The sequence below is a fragment of the Nilaparvata lugens genome, chromosome 1, assembly GCF_014356525.2.
Source record: "Nilaparvata lugens isolate BPH chromosome 1, ASM1435652v1, whole genome shotgun sequence".
Lineage (NCBI taxonomy): Eukaryota > Metazoa > Arthropoda > Insecta > Hemiptera > Delphacidae > Nilaparvata > Nilaparvata lugens.
Window position 1 is genome coordinate 24952967 of NC_052504.1, and position 24444 is coordinate 24977410.

At 34.6% G+C, this 24444-nt stretch overlaps 1 protein-coding gene across 1 annotated transcript in view; it reads right to left on the reverse strand.

Moving 5' to 3' along the window:
• Positions 1-328: 328 nt before the first annotated feature.
• LOC111054108 overlaps positions 329-24444 on the reverse strand; it is a 50661-nt gene continuing 26545 nt past the window's right edge. Inside the window, exons 2-6 of the mRNA XM_022341072.2 lie at positions 24120-24334; positions 19280-19415; positions 18621-18754; positions 5023-5272; positions 329-1984 (exon numbers count right to left, since the gene is read on the reverse strand). Of these exons, the coding sequence (XP_022196764.2) occupies positions 1848-1984; positions 5023-5272; positions 18621-18754; positions 19280-19415; positions 24120-24334 (872 nt within the window). The 3' untranslated portion in view covers positions 329-1847. The remainder of the gene's footprint in view (positions 1985-5022; positions 5273-18620; positions 18755-19279; positions 19416-24119; positions 24335-24444) is intronic.

The following is a 24444-nucleotide window of genomic DNA, read 5'->3' on the forward strand; positions in this document are numbered from 1 at the left end:
CCGACTCACATCTAGCTACTTGAATGAACCTGTAATGTAGTGCAATTTCCCATTATTGTCAACGTTTGCGTGGTCTGCCAACATCTCTTTTGCCTACTGGATGATAATTATACATTTTTATTGAATTCTCTTAGCTGACATTCTTTGGACATGCTCTCTGCATTAATTCCGATTCTCCGCAACTCTTTGATCCATGATGTAGATTGACCATTACAGAGAAATAGGAACAATAATATGCTTTTATAGTTCAAAAAATAGGAACAATATGCTTTAATAGTTGATATAATACTTTTATAGTTGAAAAGTGGGAAAGGCCAAGAAAAACGTTTGAAATTATAATGGAGATGATTATTTTATTTTTCAAAAATATACAACAAATACTTAATAATTATCATAAATAACTTTAATACACTCATGCTTCTGTGATAACATGACGTAATATTATAAGATCAACATAGTTCTTCACATTTTATGTGATATTATCCAAGATTCATTCCTCGATTCTTGGAAGTTATTGTTTATAGACGAAGTTTATGGGCCAATTCTGGATAACATGGTACAGTATTTACAATAATTATTCATACAAAATAATGGACATATCATTATAGGTGGTTTTGATAGTTGAGTGAAAGATATTCTTGACATTGATAAGAATATTCATTTTATTTGAATTGTTATTAAAAACCTATCCCTTTTAAAATTCAAACAACTTGTACTGGTTAGAAGAAAAATGTTTCGAGTTAGTTAATGAAGTATGGCCCACAATCTTGCCTTAGAAAAATATTTATCGAAGTTACGATTGAGGGTTATCAATATTATCATTACCGATAATTTTCAATTATTATCATCATCATCGATAGAGTAGATAATCTAATAGTGTATGATACATAATCAGTGATTCTTGTTCAGTACAATGCTAGACAAAGTTAGAAATATAGGAAATTGATGTATTATTCATTCAAGAGTCAACTTGTTATCACATGAACTCGACTAGTAATATAATGTTTCAAAACGACGAAATGAGATCTCAGAAAATTGCGGGTATTTTGTCTCGTTCATATTCATTCTGTCATTCATCTATTAAAACATCAGTGTGGTAAAAACAAAATATCGACAAAGTTTGAAACGTATCTTTATATTGACGTTGATCCATTCTACTCCTTTCAAGAAACCACTTTTAACTCTAATTTTAATGATAATTTCTTGCGTTTTCAGAAATTCGGATGGCATCATGAGACTCCTACAATAATAATTGAGGAGTATTGAGAGAATTGAAAATTAATATGAAGGTTCAATATTGAATTATTTATATCAAATCAAATATAGTACTGATTTTCATTTGTGAACTGAAACTGGATTTGAGCAAACTTCGTAACTTGAATATTCATATTGTAGATCAAATTGTAGGCAATATTTGAGGCAATGCTTATTCATTTTTGATCATTTATTTTAGATCATTTGAAAGGTTGAAACAGAGAATCATTCTTTCCAATAAAGAATACGAAGATTTCATGTTTTGGAAAATAAAATTTCGAGTATTGATTTGACTGAATTATCACGTAATCATCTCAATACTACTATCCCAACTTGAGTATAAAAAATCGTTTGGTGTGATATTAGTGAACTCCTCAGAAAGGTCTATACTATTTAAAATAGGAAAATCGAACTTGAACATCGAATTCTTTAGATATTTACTGTATTTGTAATATTGATGTTTGATATCGATGTTGATTGATTATTATTATATACAACTAGCGAATATTTCAATTCCCTGATCACCACTTCCAACCATGAGTCTTTAAAACTATATTATCCAAGCTATCACATTCGTAGACCATTGCAGGGTATTAGAGTGAGCGATCATGAACATTCTGTTGATGATGAAGATGGCTATGACGCAGTCTCAAAAGCCACATCGGAGAAAAAGTGCTTATTATTAGACACCATACGGCGAAACTCTGGCTTGCTATTGTCATGGACGAATCTGCAAAAAAATGGTAGACATTAGCAATTATATTAGTGAACTATAGAGGGAGCTTGATAGATATGCTGACTTCGAAACAATACACGGGGAGAATTTGAAACTTTCGAATAACATAATGTTAATTTATTTTTTAATTATGACACCATTGATTTTTACTGGAATCATCCAATCCATATCAATTGGATCGTTTAAATGCCATTTTCACACACATGTTGATGAATTTCGAAGTCAATCTGACTATTTTCAACTCGCATTCTTGCGGTTATAAAATGGTTAGGATAATCACCGACAGACATCATAGCGTGCTGCCCACACAAAATCGTCTGTTTATTCCATTGCAAGTACAACATTAATTTAATTTCCCATTTTTGTCGGACAATAGATTCTCTCTTCAATTTTAATCCAAATTCAATTCGCTATTGCCAAAATTAAACAAGGTTAATAAATCAAACACTTATCACAAGAGAATAAAATAAAATTAACTACCCAGAACTAAAAATTATCGTTTCAGGCACCACCAGCAAAGGAAAATTCTTTGACCTTCAGCTCTAAAGACAATCTGCATGAAATACTTTGTACAGTAACATGATTATTGATGGAGTAGGCTAATAATACAACTCATTTCATAATCCATTAACGATATGAATAGAGAAAAATTTTCAATTTCTTATAGTTTATTCTATTCACATGACTCAAGTACACATTGACTTCTCGATCATTCTGTATTTTTTGGTTTCTGATAATAAATAAATATGTTTTATTGTAGTAGCAAGAAGTGAGAACATCAAAATGCATTACAACGTCAAATGGTAACAACCACAGAATACAAGTTTTCTCTGGTAACAACAAAAGTAAACACATAACAGATAAATATTACTATTAGGTACTATAAGTCACAATTGTACATAGATAAATCATTATAACTAAATCTACAGAATTGTTCTCTGATCTCAATGTAATAATCATCTAATAAGGCTATCTATCACACTTCAAGATTGATTTGGAAAAATTCATTGATTGTATAGATACAATCCTTTGACAAAATTATCTTAAATTTATTTTTAAATTTTGTAATATCCTGGTTTCTGATAGGAAATTTTATCGTTATAGAGATAAGAGTTTTTTGAGTCCTGGTGTAATTGAACCTCATCAGACCTGAAGTACTCCTATTTCTTGTTCTATATGAGTGATGTGAACCCAACTCATCATATAAATAAATATTTTCTTTTATGTACAGTAGGCCCTGGAAAATGAATAGTGCAGGTAATGATAATGGAAACCTGAAGCTTCGTTTACACTAAAGTTGTCAATAATAAAATGTCAAGAAAAAAATGTCTTGTCTTGTTAAATGTTATAGTAGGCTTTTCATGATTTACAATTTGAAATATTTTATCGTTCATCATATTGCTAAAATTCGTTCTAAGTGGAAGCTGACTACACTACAAAGTACAAGAACTACAGTTGAATAAGACTAGAATCATCAGATTGTTCAACCCGATTCGCAATAACTGTTATGTTATCTCTCCGTAGAATGAAAGGTAAGGATGGTGCAGAACTGGGAATAATATTATCTAGTGTACCAAAGTTGATGTATATACGCTCTTGAACAAACACAATTTTCTGAATCCAGTTGGGCTCCGAATGAGGCTACAATTGCATTAGGGAATTGAGCATTCGAACTACGCGCCAGCTCGACTATCTGCATATTTTATCTGCGAATATTACAAGCGAATTTCGGAAGAGGCCAGAATAAGTCGTCTTTCCAAGTTCCATAGGAAACTCATCCACGATATGAGCCAACATCCGCATGCAAATCACAAACACACACATACATAAAATCGCATACATAGTCGAGTCGTCGACTATTCCGATTTACACACCACAGACTGATAATTTACATCACTAACATTTCTATTGTCAGTCGCAAATCTCTCCAAAAATTGGATGATACATCCTTTATTCCAACGCTAGTTTGCTTCTCTCACATCAAATGAGTCTTATGAGAATTTCGTATAAAGTAGCGCTATTGACCATGATTAGACACTATCACTGATTTAGATGCAGCCAATTTATTTTCAATTTCAATTCTTTATCGCCAAAATTCAACAATGTAACAAATCAAAGGTTAATGAATCAAATAACAAAAGAAAATAAAATGAAATGAACTACCCAGAACTAATAAACTAGAAATTGTTTCAGGCATCACCAGCAAAAGAAAAGTTTTTGACCGCTGGTGGGAGTCGCAAAAAAGTCCGATCCAAAATAAATACTGAAAATAACACGATACAAAATCAAGTTGATGATAAGAAAAACCTATTTCATATCACTACAAAACAACAACACAAAAGAGTAATAACACATTTTGAGAGAGAAAAAACAAATAAGATTTTCTAATAGGAAAAACTAAAACAAAACAGAGATCAAATGAAAAATATGATTACCATTCAGGTCTCAGAAATTTCAAAAAATAAAATAGAGATTGCTTTAAAAAAATATAAATATAGGCTATGTATTATCACCATTATAGTATTATAGCCTAATGATTCACAATGAAGCTAATGTGTAGAGTTGTTATTGATGGGTTAGTGATACTGAATAATTGAGAGAAATGTATGCTATGCAGCACTTCAAAAGACTAGGATACTCTTTCTTCATGTTGATCTGTGAATGCTTACAGTTTACAGTCTACTTATCAAGTTTAATTTGAAGAAACTGGAAAGTTTCAAAGTCTTATTTCATTGATTGTTTTTTTTTTCAATTCTTTGTATCGTTGGTTGGATTTTTGGGTTATAGTCTGTATCCACTTGTAACAAGCTCTGGAGTTGATTTTTTAGAAATTCTAGCCTGAAAGTAGTGATTAGCCCGACAGTATTCTCTTCTGATGCCTATCCGTTAACGAATGTTGGCAAGTTGGCAATGATGTTCTTGTACAGAGATGCTTTGAAGAGCTCGGGGGTGGATACTCCAACCCACGTTTTCAAATTCTTATTAGAGAATTATTTGAGTCAACGGTATTGGCAAACATGAAGGATTCTCACCGTTATTGCTGAAACGCTGCGAGGAGCTTTCGACAGAAGAGGAGCGCAGCGTCTGCCGCCGTCGCCTGACCGTATTGTCGATGTTGGTGGCGTCGAGTTCGCCCACCTGCACCACGCATCGCAGTGCGACTGTCGCGTCGCGCGTCTCGAAGTCGCTCTCCGACAGCTCCACGCGAAGACCCAGCACCTTGCTGTACAACTGCTCGCCCTCCTCCTGCAGAGGATATGGCAGCAGCTGGCTGCCGTAAGCCTGTTCAACAGACAAATAAATTCAACAATATTAATATAGGCTTTTTTCAAAGGAAAATCATGAGAAAGATTTATGGTCCAATTGAAGAAGGAGAGGAGTGGAGGATAAGAACCTATTCAGAGCTCGAGGCATTGATGAAAGGCTTGAATATTGTGAAATTAGCTCTTTAGTATCTTGTTCCGTTAAATAGACCCAGATTAAATATGTTTTTTGCTTTGGATAGAATATACACCGTACATCGTGCAAATTGCTTCTTACAAAATACGATTATAGATATATTTGCTGATAGTTTGCGCAATTCTAGTGAGAAATGTTATCAAGCTCTTAAATTATAAATGCTTAATCAATTATTATGCAGACCGTGAATATTCAATTTGTTTAATTATTTTTAAAATAGGCTTGCTACCTAATCTCTTTGTTTTCCTTCTTTTTTTTCTTCAGTCTATTTTCTATTGTGTCTTGTTCGTTTTCTATTCATGATGTTTGTTTCCAAACTTTATTATTGCTATTTTTCATTCATTCATTCATATTTTCTTTCTTATTGATTTAGTTTCTGTTTGTGTAGACAATTGATTTTCAATGAGGCTTCTTTTGGCATGAAGCTGTAAGCCCCTATATGTTGTAATTTTTTCTATTGATGTAAATAAATAAATGAATAGAAGGAATTCGTGAATGTGCAGCGGTTTAGACATTTCTGTAGAATAAATGAGAACAGAATATCTGAAATAAAATTCAAGGAGAGGCTACATTCAAGAAGGAAGAGAGGAAGACCGAAAATAAGGTGGGATAAAGTGAGAGACGATCTCCAAAATACACAGAGGGATACAGAGGGTGGAGACGATTAACAGAAGCCGACAGTTCACGTAGTCCTTTCCCATGCAGCTGTGTGACGCTGGTAGTCTCTCAAATAGTGTCGTTCATACACTCTCACCCCAACAAAACAGTAAAAATTGACAATAACCGACAGTAATCGGCTTGAGATAACAGTAAAAGTTGCGACATAAATTCCCTATATCATGGGATATCTACTTACGCTATTGTTTCTCTATGATGATACTAAATATGAGTGAAAGAAGAATTGGACATCTCCCCCATGACTTGCTGTTAATTGGTAATGCTTTCTTTAGTCGTCTTGATTAACATCTAATAATCAAGATGAAAGTGAAATAAGGAAATATTATTAATTACGAGTGATTGGGATCGAGAAATACCAATCTAAAAAATGTGGGATTATTCTTACAAACAAATGATCATTTCCAGAAATTCAGGAATTACTTACAGTTCACAGTACAATCAATATTATAGAAACCTCATCCTGAAGCACCAGAGTATATTTATCACCTGATGGTAGTAATCAAACATTACGCTGGTCGCTGGCTATGTTTCTTTTGAACCGCTACAAATGTGAACGAAATTGATCACGGAATTTTTTCTCAGGTGTTATACGCCATAGTGTTACGTATAATGTGAAGCTCAAAATGTGTTAGCGATGACTGTAACATCTTCTTGTGACCTTTTAGTTGAACTGATTTGTTCTTTTAGAGATTACAAGATGACAAAAGTAGCCGCATTGCATAATTATGATGTTGGCATACGTAATTACATGCATTGCTCAAAAATGTAAATTGATCATGTGAAGTGAAAGACAAGGAATAATTATAATTATATAATGTGAAGCGTTTGTACTTCTACACCATATTACCTCTACAGAAAATGATTATATCATTATCCCATAATTTACTTTCATTTTAATTTATCTTCACTAGATAAAGTACCTTCGTCGTCATCTCTATAATCAGTAACGACCACTGGTAGATCAGATTCAGTAATCTCATTTCTGATGTCCCCTGTTCAAGATGAGTCTCCCAACAAAGCAATATGACAGAAGGCATACATAGATGATGGAGTTGTTCAATAGCCAGAAAACCCCTAGTTTGTCTCTGATTGCAGGTGGTGGAAAAAGAAGGCTACTGCAGAGTGTCGTACAAATTCAGGGAGCTCCATGCGAGTAACCTTGGCTTGATTCATCAAATAAACCGCAAAATACCTCCATCATGATTTTCCCTTGTAAATAATGAATAAACGGAAGGTCAGGTCTGCGAAATTGCATTGACGGTGGTTATTCAGCCGCAGCCATTTATATTGGAACATGAGGCTGCAGAGTATAAAAAGTCGTTTCCACGGAAATGGAAAGAGATAAAAAAGAAGGCAGCGAAAAGTGCAACTTTGTGCCGGCGTAATTCAGTTTATAACCATAAAGCACACACAGAATGACAGAACGGCTTTCAACAAGACCCTCGAAACTGCTATCCAAACTTTTCCAATGTCGACCTTCTCCTACGTCTCAACTTTGAGTATCTTTCGTCTCACTCTATCCGACGACGTCATAGTGCCTTGCTACACCCCCTACCACCGACCAACAACATAACCTGGATGGCTTCACTTCTCCCGACCACTGTGCCAACATAAAGAGCTCTCCGCGGGCGGACGACAGGAAGCACCACAGAGAGCTTGCTACGATAAACCTTCGCACACCTGAGCTAATATTTTCGAATGGTGCAAACTCTTGCGCGTGCGTATGTGCCCTTGTATGTGAGTGTGTCCGTGTTCACAACTTCCCAAATAGAGATAATAAAGGGCCGACTATAAGAGCCGTCTTTGGAAAAGGCTTCGCTTCAATCGATCTGCCAAACTCCATCCATTAGATTACTCAACTCCATTAGAGTTCCAGTCATGATCAGCACTCTGGGGGTTTGTTTGATGGAGATGGAACCGATATATTGTCTTATTCCACAACACCCACTGGGCCTTACTTTTTCTGTGCCTGATTCATCTATCAGTCTATATTCTTCCATCAACTAATCTATTCATGAATCCATTATCCAGGGCCCGGCATAAAAACCTGACTATTTTTGGGGGATAATAACTAAAGTGTGTTTTGTACAATTGAATCATTATAATATATCAAATTAAAGATAAAATTTTGCAATTTATAGTGAATTACATAGATTACTCACAAAATTTTTTATTTGTAGATTATGTCATCCAAATGATTTCCTTCACTTTTCACACACTCACTTAACCTGATTCTAAAATTTGCCATTGCTCGCTCAATCATCACTTGTGGGATTGCTCCAATTTCTCGTTGAATGACTTTCTTTAATTCTGTGGATCATTGGCTGCTCAATCACAGCAATTTTGTTTATTCACAAATCCCAAAAAATGAAAAAGTTCCTCCTCACTTGAAAGAATAACATTCTAAATACCTTGGTGGAAATTTTCGAGAATGATCTCGCAGGCTTTGCAATGTGCCCAATAATTTGCATTAAGTTGTTGCACTAACATTTAGAGGGGTGTCTCGGCAAAGTCAGCAATCTCCACTAAAGTATTTTGCTAGGAAATCACAAAAAACTGTACTGTTTTGTTCAATCTTTAGGCTTCTAAAACTATTTTTTTCTTCAAAGTAGCAAATAATTACAAACAATTACTTCCATTCACTATTCATTTCTTGAGCTAAATTTATTGGATTTACGTAATTTTTCGCAATGGGAACATGCAAGAAAATGATATACAGTATATGCAACATATAGACTCATTCCCGCTTTACAAAATATTGTTAAAATCATATTTATATGGCTCATTCTATTTATTTACAATGCAAATGACACTAATGTAATAACATTGATAGATAAAATAATAAGGTAGTCTTTGTGCTTTTTTCTTCTAAATTTATAGGTGACAAAGTCCAAAATAAGGTTAGAATTTCACGTGTACAATTTTTATAAAATTTTAGTCCAAGATAAACATGAAAACAATAAATTTTGATTTTAGATGGCTTGAATTATAAATTGAATTAGCATTTCGTTATAAGAATGGGAAATGTCAGTTAGCCTAAAGTTACTATCAGTCGGATCAATTTCTCAAACATGAATAAATTGAAAAATTCAATTTCGAAAACCGCTTCCCTATTCTCTCTTTCAGGTCCACGAAATCTGACTAATGTTTTCACACATTTTTTGGGAAGTGAATTTTATTTCTTTATCTCATAACATTTCCATCCTTGTCTCTCACCAAGTATAAATATGCAAAAGGAACGGCATCATCATCCCCTTCAACAATGTCCAAAAACTTATGATCAGCACAAAAGGTTATTGAAGTGCTTCTTCTGCATTGAAATCTTGAATATTTTATACAACAATATCTTTTCCATCCCCATCATTGTCACTTTCCACAGAAATTTAGTCCTCATCTGATGACTCTTCTTGAGACATTTCTTTGATGAGTAGATTACAAATATTATTCGTTTTGCCAAAGCCAAACACGAGTAGGCGCGCGGGGTACACTTGTACCTCAGAGCAATTCAATCTATAATAACTCAGCTATCAATTCCTGTTTACATTTCTGGTCGTTTGTATCTTGTTACTGAAGATTTGGTTTGAAGGTACTGTAATGCCCACCTTCCCCTGGTGACAGGATGAGGAAGTTACTGAGTAAACAAGACTGTCTGGGGTACACCTGTACCCCGCGCGTCTACTGGAGGGTTAAATATACATGCTCAAGGTCCTAGATTGATCACAAAATCTGTAATAAACAAAAATATGTGGGAGATTGCTGAGTTTGACATGTATTTATGGAGTTTGCTGTCTTTGGAACAAATATGTTAGTTTCACATAAAAAATGAACTGACAGAAAAGCCTTTCTGAGTCTATAATTAACTCAAAATAATAAATTATTATATTCATGCATGATTTAAAATAGTTTATACAAAATGCAAAGACCACGTTCCAGTTCAATATATATTTATTTTTCCATTAAAATATGTACATTTCAAGTTCAAAATTAGCTGATAAGAAAAAGTCAATGAAAGAAATAGTAAAAAAAATCTGGTGTGGTACACTCACACAACTTTCCTTGCTTATATTTGAAACTACGATCAAACTTCTGTATCTGTATATAATTTTTTTCAGAGTACTTTTTCCTTCGTGTAAATTGTGAAATTCGATGATTTTCTAGTCGTCATTTTTTTAAAGTCGTCAAAACATCTGTTCTACAGATGAAATATCCCGACTATGTGTTCTTTTTATGGACTGCGCTACCTACATACCTCATGCACGAGAAGGAGGTTACTAAGTCCAATTCTCAAGGATAGGGTGGACCCCCCATTAGTTTCCCAGAGAGGAGACTCATGCCAGTTTATAGAGCTGATAAATCACTATACAGGGTATGAATTTGAAAAAAATTGGTCCAACTATTTTTGAGAAAATCGTGAAAAACATGGTTTTTTAGTAATTATCCGCCATTTTTCTCAAGAATATTACGGAGCTCCTGCAATTTTCCCAGAAATGTGACTCATGTCAGTTGATAGGGCTTATAAATAGCTATCCATGGTATAAATTTGAAAAAAATCGTTCGAGCCGTTTTCGAGAAAACCGTGAATAACATGGTTTTTTAGTGATTATCCGACATTTTTCTCAAGAATATTACGGAGGTCCTGCAATTTTCCCAGAAAATGAGACTCATGTCAGTCCCTATTTTTCTTCTCTCACAGTATTGCAATATTCATTTATAATTATTGGGTTGAAATTTTTTTTGTTGACGATCCACAATTAATTGAAAACAATATTCACCCAAAAATTTTTAACTTTCTCTTTGATCCATGGTATAAATTTGAAGAAAATCGTTAGAGCCGTTTTCGAGAAAATCGTGGTTTTTTAGTAATTATCCCCCATTTTGAATTCAGTTCTATTGAATTTCTTATTGTCGGATCCTTAATTAAGGACCTTAATTTAAAAATTTCAAGTCAATCGGTTGATTAGGAATGGAGTTATCGTGTTCACAGACATACACACATACACACACACACACACATACACACACACATACACATACACACACACACACAGACCAACATCCAAAAATCATGTTTTTGGACTCAGGAGACCTTGAAACGTATAGAAAACTTGAAATTAGGGTAACTTAATTTTTTTTGGAAAGCAATACTTTCCTAACCTATGGTAATAGGGCAAGGAAAGTAATAATAGGGGCATCATAATAGTTGATAGAAATTAAACTAAATACTCTGGAATATCTACAGCTTCTTCGCACTCAACATCAGAGTCTTGTTCTTCCCTAACAATATTATTATTACGACCAAAGAAATTTGAAAAATAAACTAGTTCTCTTACTTCTTCCCAATTTTCACCAAAATGTTTCATCAACAAGTTCTTCACATCCCTATTTTTCTTCTCTCACAGTATTGCAATATTCATTTATAATTATTGGGTTGAAATTTTTTTTGTTGACGATCCACAATTAATTGAAAACAATATTCACCCAAAAATTGTTAACTTTCTCTTTAAATAGTTTTTTACGACGTTTACTCTACAACTGCAATTACGGTACTTGGAGTCTTTAGAGATCACAGTAGAGCAGCTACATAACCTAAAAAAATGGTCATGTGACTGAATACTCAACTGCCATTGGTCGCTGTGGAGATTGCTGTTTCTGAAGCAAACGGTACAGTGGATATTGCTGACTTTGAAATGAATAAGAGTTTTTCAACTCGGTTTTCACAGGAAATTGCTGTCTTAGACAAGAACTGATTTTATCATTGAAAAGAGCGCCATTAATAGTACAATATAGCATCAAAAAATCATAAAGTGAAAAAATTGGAGATTGCTGACTTTGCCGCGACGCCCCTCTTAAATCTTATACGGATGGAATTTTAGGTCGGAATGAAGAATTCGTCGTACACTTCGATCAGTAATGGCTAGCGCAACAGCATGTTTCTATATTTTCTCTATATTATTCATTATACAATATCTTTGCCGGCCAAGATAGCCGAAACGACTAAGGCGTTGCACCCTTCTGCTAGTGCTACCTGGTGTCGGGTTCGAATCCCGCCGAATGCCATCAAATAGGCATGGAATCACCCTCGCACTTCCCATTACACACGCACAAGCAGAAAACTCATGATCTGACATCATCGGCAATTAATAAACTACTTCTGAACATAGAAGAAATCAGACCAAAGAATTATTCATAATTATTGACCAGTTGATAGTACAAGGTCCCAAATATACCGACGAATTGACGCGCTGAATTTCGGCGTCTTCACAAAATGCATAGCTTCCTATAAGGAACGTTCAGCCCATAAAAGGCAATGCATCCGGCAAACGATCCAAGAAAATTCAGCTATAGTTGAGTGAAAAATTCAGCATATAGTGCGAACTAATGACCCCCTTGATTAAAGAACTTGTTCATGAACTATTCCATTGATCTCTGAAATCCGCTAATGGTAATTATACAGGGTAAGTGATTATTATGGGAAGATCTAAATTTTACAAATATATTATGACAGTTGGTTCCATAATGGGGATCCTATTGAAAAAAGAACTACTTTATGTCGTTTCAAAACGTTTGTCCGTCATATTGAATCCTTCATGTGTGAATCTAACTTCATTTGGAATTCAGCTTTATCTTGAATCCAACTTAATTTTTTTCAAATGGGAACGTCGTCATGTGATACATGATTTCGATACCGAATTTCAAAAAAAAAATCAATGGCGAAGCCCGCACCTTATCTCAAACCGTTTCAATTATTTCAACATTTGAAGATAATAATAAATTATACAAAAATCAAATAAATGAGTACATACCTGAATTAAATAATCAAGTGTTAATGAAAAGGCTGTGTTAATCATTGTAGTTAATCACTGTGGATAATCATTTGTAGAAAAGGCCGTGGTTAATAACTGCGTGAGGTCTACTGTTCACAGAAGTACTAGTATTACAGCATTTCATTATGAAATTCCAAGCTCTATCGAAATAGTTTATCCATCATTTTCTACTATGAAATATATCTGAATTATTAATATTTAGAATGATACATCATTTGATCAAAATCGTTGAGATAAGTTACACTTTGCAGCAATTTTACGAATTCGCATTCCAATGAATCACGTATGAGATAATCGTTGATCGATATCGATATCTTTTATCCAAGCATAGCAGGTGCAATTAATAACTTACAATGGAAAATGGAATAATGCTATCGATGGATGAATGAAGTGCAATGAAGTACCAGGCATATCATATGAGCGCGGTCGTTTTAAGCTAATATGACATTCGAACACATCATTTCAGCTTGCTCGATTAATTATGTACATGTTAATCAGCCCCATACCGACGCGAGTTCAACAGTGCGCTTCGCAACTTTTCACCCATAAATATGCACAAATGCTACACTGAAAGCGTGTACTAAAACTTCCAATTTCAAAATGAATCCATTGTTGTTCAGTGTGATGAATACTGAATATTTGAAATGTGGTCTTAAACCACCCTTCCCTGACTCTGCCTAGCGAAATATAACATTTGTTTGATTATTTGAAAATAGCCATATAAGTTACCGTAACCATACTGGTTCAATTGAGGACTCTGTGGAAATTTTTTGGCACAGTACAGTACAATTGAATATGGAAATTGATACTATAGTGAGGTCCACGTTATAATGGCAGTGTTTGATTAGCAATGGTATTGCTATCCTTGTCTATCATTCAACAAAGCGGATAGCGCTATCTCATTCTCCTTTTGCTCTGTTGCCAGATCGTCTTTTAACAATGTAGAATAACTAATCAATTAACAAAATATTTCATCCCAATTATGAAACTCAATTACCGTATGAAATTATTGTAAATTATTATTTCCTGCTTGATAGAATATTATTGATTATTTTAAACGAGAATGAACAATAAATATTACATCAATAGACCTTTATCAGCTAACGTCTACAGAAGGCATTGACAGAACAGAGGATCGGCAACGTTGTTCTCCTATCTTTCTCCAATGTCATAATAACGTGGACCACCATGTATGTTCTCGTGGAATTGATCAGGATTAAAATGTAACCGGCTTTTGTGCAACTGGGCCTAATATTCTCATATTTCAAATTCAGGTATTGTAAGGTCCATGTTAGGGTGCGTACAGATTTACGCGCCGTGAACATGAGCAATTCACTTTTAATCAGCTGATGCCAAGCTTCTTATATTCATATCTTATACCGTTTCTGTAAAAATACAGATATAGTCGGCTGATTAAAAGTGAATTGCTCATGTTCGCGGCGCGTATATCTGTACGCACCTTTATGATGGCAGTGTTCGATTAGTAATGGTATTGCTATCCTCGTCTATCATTCAACAAAGCGGATAGCGCTATATCTTTCTAGCTCTGCTCTGTTGCCATATCGTCTTTTAACAATGTAGAATTGATAATTAATTAACAAAATATATTTCATTTCTATGAAAATTCATTATGAAGTGATTGAAAAAAATAATTTCTTGCTTAATATGTAGAATTGATAATTAATTAACAAAATATTTAATCTTAATTATAAAAATTCATTATGAAGCTATTGAAATGAATAATTTCTTGCTCAATAAAATGAATTGATTATTTTAAACGAGAATGAACAGTTAATATTACATCAATAAACCTTTATCAGCTACCGTCTATAGAAGGCATTGACAAGACAGAGGATCGGCAACGTTCTTCTCCTATCTTTCTCCACTGCAATTATAACGTGACCTCACTATAGCCAGGCAGAAACATTCAATGGTTTTGACTAAATGGATCCATATATTTTTTTGAGATTTCGTAAAATGACGTGGATGGGTAATATCCTTTGGAGAGTGGTTCCCAAAGTTTCAGTTTCACAGATATATGGGAATGATGAATAGGTGTTTAAGACGAAAATAATATCATATAAAGATATATCCTGACACAAACCTATTTGATTTTAAGTACAATAGCAGATTTATCTTATAGTAGATATATGTTCTCCTAGTAAATTCAATATGCGAATACAAAGTGTTGCTGTGAGAGCCTTTTCCGAACCAAAAGGCTCATACAAACAAAGAGCTAACTATTCAATTTTATACAGTTGATTATCGATTATTGGATATGACATCAATAAGTATCCCCAGCAAAGAACGTGTGTTCTTACATTATGAAATATAAAAGATGAGTTGTTACCGAGAATCTGGTAGTGGATAAAAAGAATTATTATTATTATTAATTTTTCATTTCAATCAGAACCAATCATAAAATTGTGTCTATAATATAGCTCCCACAATAATATCTACCTAAATTATTTTAGAATATTAGAAATTAGTCATTCAGTTCTCCCAGTACGTTCCAATATGAGCGTTTTATTTATTGACTGAACGAAGGCGTTGTTTTTCATTGACGAAGCTAGATTATAATGTTGAAACGCAGCATGCTCCTGAGGCAACACAATCATGCAAGACCGAGTGACTGGGAGGAACGAACATTCTGTTACATGATACCGGCTACAGCAACGCAGAAACGCATGTCCGGCTCGTTTATGTTCATGAAGGATAAGCACAAGTAACTCAATAAACATACGTGTTTTACCGAGAGAGTATAGCCTATGTAACATTCTATACTGTATGGTTTTACCAGATAAAGAGTACGATGTTTGAATGCAGTCTCTCCCTCTCCAAAAAAGGTGCATGATCAGCTCAATGTAATGGTAAGAACGCACATCCGGTATGATTGAATCTTGAGATTTGTCTCTTTGAAGAAATAGATTTTTCTCAAACCAATTCTTCCCAATGCTAGTTGAAGATTTAAATCTTTCTGCAATCATTGAATGCTCGAGTAACCATTCCATGATTTATCCATCATTGGACAATCTTCTAAACTCACTTGAAAAAGCCAGGGAACATTTCAGTTGTGTCTTTAAGCATTCATTATCGGCAAACTCAAAATATCGTCAATCAACATACTATATGAGTAGGATTAAAGTTCATAAGTCGTCAAAGTTCTCCCAGACAATTATTATTGTCTCCAAGGGAACATCAAAATTAATTCCCAGCAAAACATGGAAAGTCGTTTATCACTGTGTCAAGAGCTTGAATGTTTCAGTCTACATTAAGAATGTTCAACTCCTCCATCAACAGGTGCCTTAATGAGGTAAGTTCTTGTGCTGATGAGAAATTCCCTACGCAATGTCTTGTTAATTTCGTATGTATAATATGTGAAACCAGATGAAGCTCCCAGTGATCATCCAGGAATGAGGGTACCCATTGTGCCTGCACTTTTTTAAAGATGATAAAGAAGACAATTTTGAATAAAATTTAGAATTTAGAAATAGGCAGACACATCTAGAAAATACCTGAGTCTATACCTAATTCATGCAGGTGAACGGGCTAGAGTCAAGAAAACTTCAATTAATCTTGCCATGCCTGATTTAATAGGTTTATACTATATAAAATCACTACAATTTGAAATAATTGAAAAATACAAACAGTTTCAATAAACATTGGCAACTAAAATCGAACAACAGAAACAACAATTTCATGTTACTTTGTTGACATTCTTCATCTGATTCGGGGGCGCATTACTATCCCCGTTTAGATCGCAATACGTCACAAAACCAAACAATATCAGTCATCAAATAACAAATAATTAACTTCAACATAAAATTACTCCAGAAAGAAAAGCCCGTTGAACCCAAGTTTCGTCGATAGTAACCCATATAAACCATTTCATAATAATTTTGAATCCCCACTTTTGATTGACATTCTCGAATGAACCTTTGTTTCACTACACTGCACTTTCGTTGGTTTGTACGTTGCTTTATCGTCGGGGTTACAGTACCTTGTTTTTGGCGGTGAGCTTTTACCGGTTGAATTTGGCTTGACGGCGACGTCCTCTTACGTCCCTAGACCTGTCGTCTGAACGGGTGTCTTGAAGCGGTTTTACATAAAGTTGCGGAACCAAAGGGGTGGTAGTACAAGAAGTTGGTTTGGGGACACACATGAACCGCTGTAAATAAATGTATTACAGCATTAATTTCTAACTCTTCCTACAATTCATCAAAAGCTAAAACAGGAGTTTATTCAATTATTTAATTTAGATTTTATCTTGACGTTCTGATTTCATTCTCAAAATTTAACAGATTTAAAACAAATTTACTTGCCAGAGTGTCATTAATATACCTTTAATTAAATAAAATTAGTAGACACATAGAAAATAATTCAAATTGTATTAAAATTTGAACATTCATTAATATTAATTTCCTGGAAAAGAAAAACTTTCTTCTTCGTCTATTAAGATTTCTATCATAAAAAAAATTTACTAAATCATTCGAAAGCCTTAATGACATAAGAAAACAGAGTCTGAAAAATATAAATTATAAAATGTCATAAACTCAATATGAACATAATCTTAAAAATTTCATTCCAATTTAAATGCTATCTTCCTGACTTTCAGCAATACTCTACGATAATATATCTCCAGAAACAATAACTCAAATGTAACGTAACTGAAAACTTTCTATACTTCTGTAGAAAAAAAATTTATAATTATCTTCCATCACTAATAAAATCAAAAGGAATATTCTCAATCAATATTATTAACTTGAAAAATAACAGGCTTAATTAATTCAATACTCTTATGGAAGTTTCAATCAATTTATAACACTTAAATTATTCCCTAAATTATATTTTAACCTTATTTTACGTACCTTAGCGGTTATTTGAAGAAACAATTATTCGTACATGATGAAGAAACACAATTAAACCTTTCAGGACATGGCACTACTAGTAAAATTTAGACATTAATAAACAATAAAACTAGCTCCTACATTAACTACTGAAATAAACTTATAAACCTGCCCAAAAAGGGGGAAACATAGTGACTACATCTTTACTCTCGTAGTGCTCCTAGCAAAGTGTCCTCCGGAACGTAATCTGGTCTCTCGACTCGGGAATCCCCACTACTGTATTTAGAAACAGGTCTCCTATTGGGCGAATGGAATCAATTTGACCAATCGTCGCGTGGCTTCTACAGCCTTTGGACCAAATAGTAACTGCAAAATCGGTAGTTTGTTATAATTTCAATGCTTGCTGTTTTCCAACTTATCGCATTTTATGTCGCGACAAGAAGGCTAAGTTTTAGAGATAATTCCATAATCTACATTCCTCGACGACTCGGAGCCACAATTTTTAAATATCTATCATGGGAAACTCGAAGTCATGGCCGTTCATAATAGAGAGAGAAAATAATTTATTTCGCTAACTCACTTACAATAATGGCTCTAGTCTATTGCGTATTAAAGTTACTATTATAACGTGGGAAAAGGCCTGAATTAAAGAGAGTGCCCGGCACACCATTTGAATGGATCTATGAGAGATTTTCAATTATTGGTTAATTTATTAGTCTACTAATCAGTTCGTTAACAGATGAATCTTGTTTCTCGAAAGCAAATCAGCTCTAGTAGTAACTGCAGTCTTTTATTATTGAGTAGATATTGATTGAAACTCACCTTGATACCATTGACGAACCACGTGATTTGCGCTGGAGGATGAGAAGGCCCTGCTGAGCAGTTGGCCAGTACAATGTCACCGGGCAGATACAATGAGTTCAACCCGGTCACACTAGGGCTTCTCGTAGGATATGCTGCAACAATACAAATAATGACAATTCATCAAAACAAGTTCAAAAAAGGTGATCATCAACTATCAACTGTCAACATCAACTATTCAGAAATATGAAAAGTCTTCAATAGTGTGAAAATTATTATTCTTGATAAAAATACTATAAGAGCTAATTGCAGAATTATGAATATTGATTTGATTATTGTAACAGTATGCTATATTGAATCATGTTTGACTAGTTTCAAGTTATTATTCGATGTAGATCCACTAATTAATTCTCACTTCAAGAAGTGATTGTACGTCCGAATGCCTTTCAACGAATGATATCTATCAATTTTATCAGTTGAAATATCAACAGTACAAGTACAAATAATGAAAAATTATGATATAGATAAATTCTGAATTCAATTCAATGTTATCATTCTCATTGTAGGGTGCATATAATTAAAATAAATTCTTTCTAGTTTGGAAATGGATACTTGACTCCTCGACTGATTGAAGCTCAATGAACCAAATTGAAATCTTAATGAAGGTTATTCGAACTCACCATAGACTGTCAAACTCCCATTCATTGTATCAGTCTTGAAGTCAGGAGAATCAGTTGAGACTTCGCACTTATATATACCACTACTGTTGTAAGTCAAGTCTTTGAGAGCGACGCTGTTCTTTCCTGATCTATATTGCTGAAAAGAACACAAACATACCACAATGATTCTCTGTAATGAATACTTTTTTCGAGAATTGAAAAGACTTGAGATATTGTCCAAAAATCCACTTTATTTTAATAAAAATTCTTATTTAACAGGAGCATTATATTGTTTGTGCTCATAATACATTATCAGCTTAACTAGAAAAAAAATGAATCTATAATATTTGGCGCTGTGGAACTGTATCATAAATCAGAGCAGAGGAATTGATAGATAAGGATCCGATGGAGAGAGTTAAAAAAACTCTGACATCAAACCACTTACACGGCACTTTCACATTTTTTCATAGGAAAATACTATGAGAGCCTTGACTGACTGAATATGAATATTGATTCAAATTTGACAGAGCTCATTTCAACTTTCTACAACTTTTAATAGTGGAGAAGGTTCTCGTATACGGCCTATGAGAAACATCCTCAGTTCGTGGTCAGTGTAATATGCTGCTCGATTTTTCTTCCAAAATCAATATGGCGCTATCAGTTCGCAGATATTGTGAGTGTGCCCAGCATGTACAAAGTAGAAGCAGTAAATTATCTATTGTCTTTGAAATATGGTCGGATGCTGCCTCACAGCAAAAATTTAATATAATTCTCTCGGGTTCCACTCTCTACTGCTATTCCTGAAAGCTCAGCAATTTCATTACACTGCTATTATTTGTTTTCAAGCTCACGTTTTCCATCCTACACTCCTTCCAACCATTTTGAATGACTGGATGCTGTAGTCTCTATTGCATTTTTGAGAATTTTACAAAAATAATGATGTAGGAATTAACAACCCCAAAACCACACTCTCATCACTCTCAGCCTTAAAGAAAAAAATATATATTTCTTGAGAGTTGTAATCTGTTTCCAGTTAAAAAAAATTCTGCATGATTGTTGATTGGAAATCTCTGACTCCTGATATTATCATACATTTTTAGAATGAATCTATAGTTAACAAGAAGTCAATTCGTTTGCAGTGCATGTGCTTGGATTCATGTTTATGGAAAGTTATTCATAATTCATAATTGACGATTATCAGGAGGATTCATATTCACAGAAGAATCCAATAACAATCAGAGTAACGATTTTGTCATCATACGATTATTATATGCATCCAAACTGAGCAAAAAAATAATATTATTTCTCTCATCAAGAGTGAACACTACAAATTTACAATGAGAGAAGTCATAACTGGACCATCAGAACTCTAATCATATCCCTCTCTCAGGCAGAAGCATTACTAATAAAGAATGTTGGTACCCACAATATTATTCTCTCCAACCACAAAAATGTGCTGACTTCTTAAAAAATAATTATATCTACAATCAATCAACTCCATAATACAGGGATTCGGGGTCCTGCTACAATAACTTGAGAAAAATACTATTTGCTACATACTACAACAATAAATTTTCTGTAAATCTTTATTTTAAAAAATCAATCTATTTGGAGCAATGCGTCTGTATGAATATGTGTAGGTAAAAACCGAAGTTATATTGAATCACATCATTATCACTGATCTAAACTATTATAATCGGCATTGTCAATCAGCCAATGAACATTTTCGCACTGACACGACAGAACAAAATTTATTTATGGACAGTGTATTGGAGACAGCTGTAGTTTATAACTGCTCGAGGTCTACTGTTCATAACTACTTGTGTGAATTCTTTTCAATAACTAAGATGAAATAAAACGGGAAATTCACTTTCTCTAAACTTTTTTATTTCAAGTACCTTGTCACAAATTGTACAATACACAAAGACCATAACGCCTACATTTATCGAACAAACCGTTTGATTCTCTGATCAACCTGTCTTCGGGTTCAACCAATCGGAAGTTTGCACACGTTAGTGCAGCTAATCATCAGTCTATTAAAATGGGAAGTGGGCGGTGGAGAGATCTAACAGTCATTAAGCGCTCAATTTGACAAGGTATCAGGCCTTTATATAATTCCCGTTCCGATGTTAATTTCAGAGATGTCACTTGTGACCTGTGACAGGTTGTCAGATAGCAGCATAGTTGCAGTCTGTGGTCAACATCAAAGCTCACAGCTGCCACGAGTTCACGAGTTGCATCAACCATGTGACACCCTGCTGAGTCATCTTTCGCACCAAGTTTCCCCCTACCACCACCAACTTTCCCTTTTCCGTCACCCCTACCATGCAGTGCCCTCCACCACTCGACAAAACTCCACTGACTGGCCAGACTGACGATTTCGCAATGCTGATGCTGTGCGATGATGGAGTTGTTGCTTAAAGATCACACTGAATAGGACCAGATGCTTGATGAAAGCTTTGGGTTGCTACCGTCGAACATCAGTGCAAATTGCCCCAAGACAATTGGGTCTCTGAGCTTCCAGGATCGATACTAGGATGTGTCTCTTGTATTTAGAGGGGCTATCTCAACAGTCTATTCTCTCACAATACCAAGTAAAGTAGAATCAACGAAAGTTTTGTTAGATTAGTTCTGTTAGCTCGATTGAACCCAATTTGAATTTTGGGGCATTGAAATATTGTTAACGTAGTTTTCCTCCTCCTTTTATCTCCTTTTTAGAGGGACAATATATTGTAAGAGCATCACAATATCAGAACAAAACGGCTTTGTACATTATTGATCGTCTGTTGTCAACTCAAAACCATTCCACTATTCCAATCTGAAACATATTCAAGGTGAAGGTGAAGGTGATCGTTCTAGAATTTATTAAATCTATTTTTCACAATATAGGATGAATAGCTTGAATTGGCATCCAAGTAACTTTTGGAAATTTCCACAAATAAAGGTCATGATCCATTCCGAGCTGCGATATATTAACACACTTTTTTCTATAAATTATTTGACTGCATGTCGTGTGAAATACATAGAAGAAGTTTAACAATAGTTATTCAATATTGTTATTTCATTTATTCAACGACGATTTCTGTGAATTCATTCTACACCGAATACTTGCGGCACAGAATCAAACAGTTTTGAAAAACGATTATTAATATGTTGAAGCTATCAAACAATTTATCAGATTATCAAGATCAAGTAGAATTCTCAGTATATCAGTCTCTATTGCTTATTCATTATTCTCAAAAGCATTCAAATGATTACCAGCCTACATTATTTTTGTGGTAGCATATGGTTTTGGATTAAAATTATATTACACGATATTTTTGCAGAGGAAAATTTGTTGGGGATCTTCTTATGAAAATGAGGGAATAATCTTGAAGAAGCAACAACATCTCACTAACACGTGATTCATTATTCGGTTTGGTGCACAGCACTGTTTCAAAGCACCAGAACACTCCCGTTTGAGGGTAACTTTGTTGTTTAAGTGAATAAGCTCAGCAAAAAATGTACTACTCCCCCAAAAAACAATTGAATACATAAATCAAATTGTTATTGCCTCGGCTTTGCTTCTTGCACAACATAAAGAGGTAGAAAGAGAGAAAGATCCTTTTGGATTTCGAATCAGTCTAAGTCACAAAGCCGGTCGGAATGAGTCTCAAATTTCAGTGAGGCAAGTCGCAAGTGCTAATAATTCGTTTCCCCGAAGATTCTTATTCTCGGTGCAAAACACGATATTAGCATCCCTCCAAGCGCCAGAGTAAATAACCTGGTAAGCGAATCCCATTCTACTCCAGCTCCCCACCCTTTTTTATTATCCCCACATTTTGTCGCATCTCCTGCTTTTTCTTCCCGTTCATTTCTTTTCTCATTTCCACCGCTCCTCCCTCAGCCCACATTCTCACCTATTACATCGGCCACAGTGTCTGAATACTGATACACACAGTCACACCAACGCCAACACCACTCTTAAGACGTAAGAGATTGCACTCGGTTTCACATTATAAAAGCTATTTCTCTCTTCATGCCAGAGGCTAGATAAGAGATAGGGAAATAGCATTCACGTGCAGAATGAAATAATTTATACACCATCCAGCTGCAATGCTCTTCTCTTGTATGCTGAGGAATACACAAGCTAGTGAGCTCGTCCCCGTCCGCTCCCCAACGTGCTGTATAAAACAGAATAACCGACACAGAAATACTGTCCCGGGAACAAAGAGCAAGATATACAGACTACAAGACTACTCTTAGCCCTATTCCCCTCCCAATGCCTTGGGATTCATAAATGTTTCGTCCGGCCCACTTATTTGTTCCGTAACATTTCTAATGACTTCTGCTCGGCACGTCTCGTTCTGCTTCTGGATAGGCTTCTTCTGCATTATTGTGTGAAATAAGCTGTCAAGATTAAATCGTATCATTTTCAATTGTTAAGAGACAATTGTCACAAAGTTAGTGTGGCTAATATCGAAGCCACATACTAAATCTGGAGATCTAGATGTTTACAAAACAAAAATGATTATCCATTTGAAAATACTACACCCGAAGCAAATAAGTTATTATTAGCCTACAATCGCAAAGCCTTTCTCATAAAATATCTTATTTATCCATATCCATCCTACATATATAATTTTTAAATAATTGTCTTCAAAAATGACTATAGCTTATATTTATTAAGTGGAAATCAGAAATGTCGACTAGGGATATTGATCCTTCAAAAATATATTCATATGCTAATGTGATATCCAAACTTATATATCATGTAGTTCATGCATGTAGTAGGTTTTACAAAAAAATAAAAAACAATACACACATTTCCCAATATGTCACAACAGAATGAATTTGTATGATTATATTCAGCTTGACTTACATCCAGGCTGATTCCTGATTGAGGAAAAAGTAGAATTTCAGGCTGGCCAGGCTGCGTATCAGGAATGAATCGGAAAAACTCTGCTTCATCCTTATACCACTTGACGGAGTTGAGTTTTCCTTGACCCAGCGTGAAGTCGCACTTGAGCACCACAGTCGAGCCCACGTCCGCGTACCGAGGCACCATGAAGTCGGTCACTTTTAGTCCCTTTGCAACTGTTCAACACAAAAACAAACTGCCTCATTCCAGATATCAATGACCAATGACGGAATTAACTATAAGGAAGTGTCACGGCATATTTTCAAATAAGAATACAAACAGTATC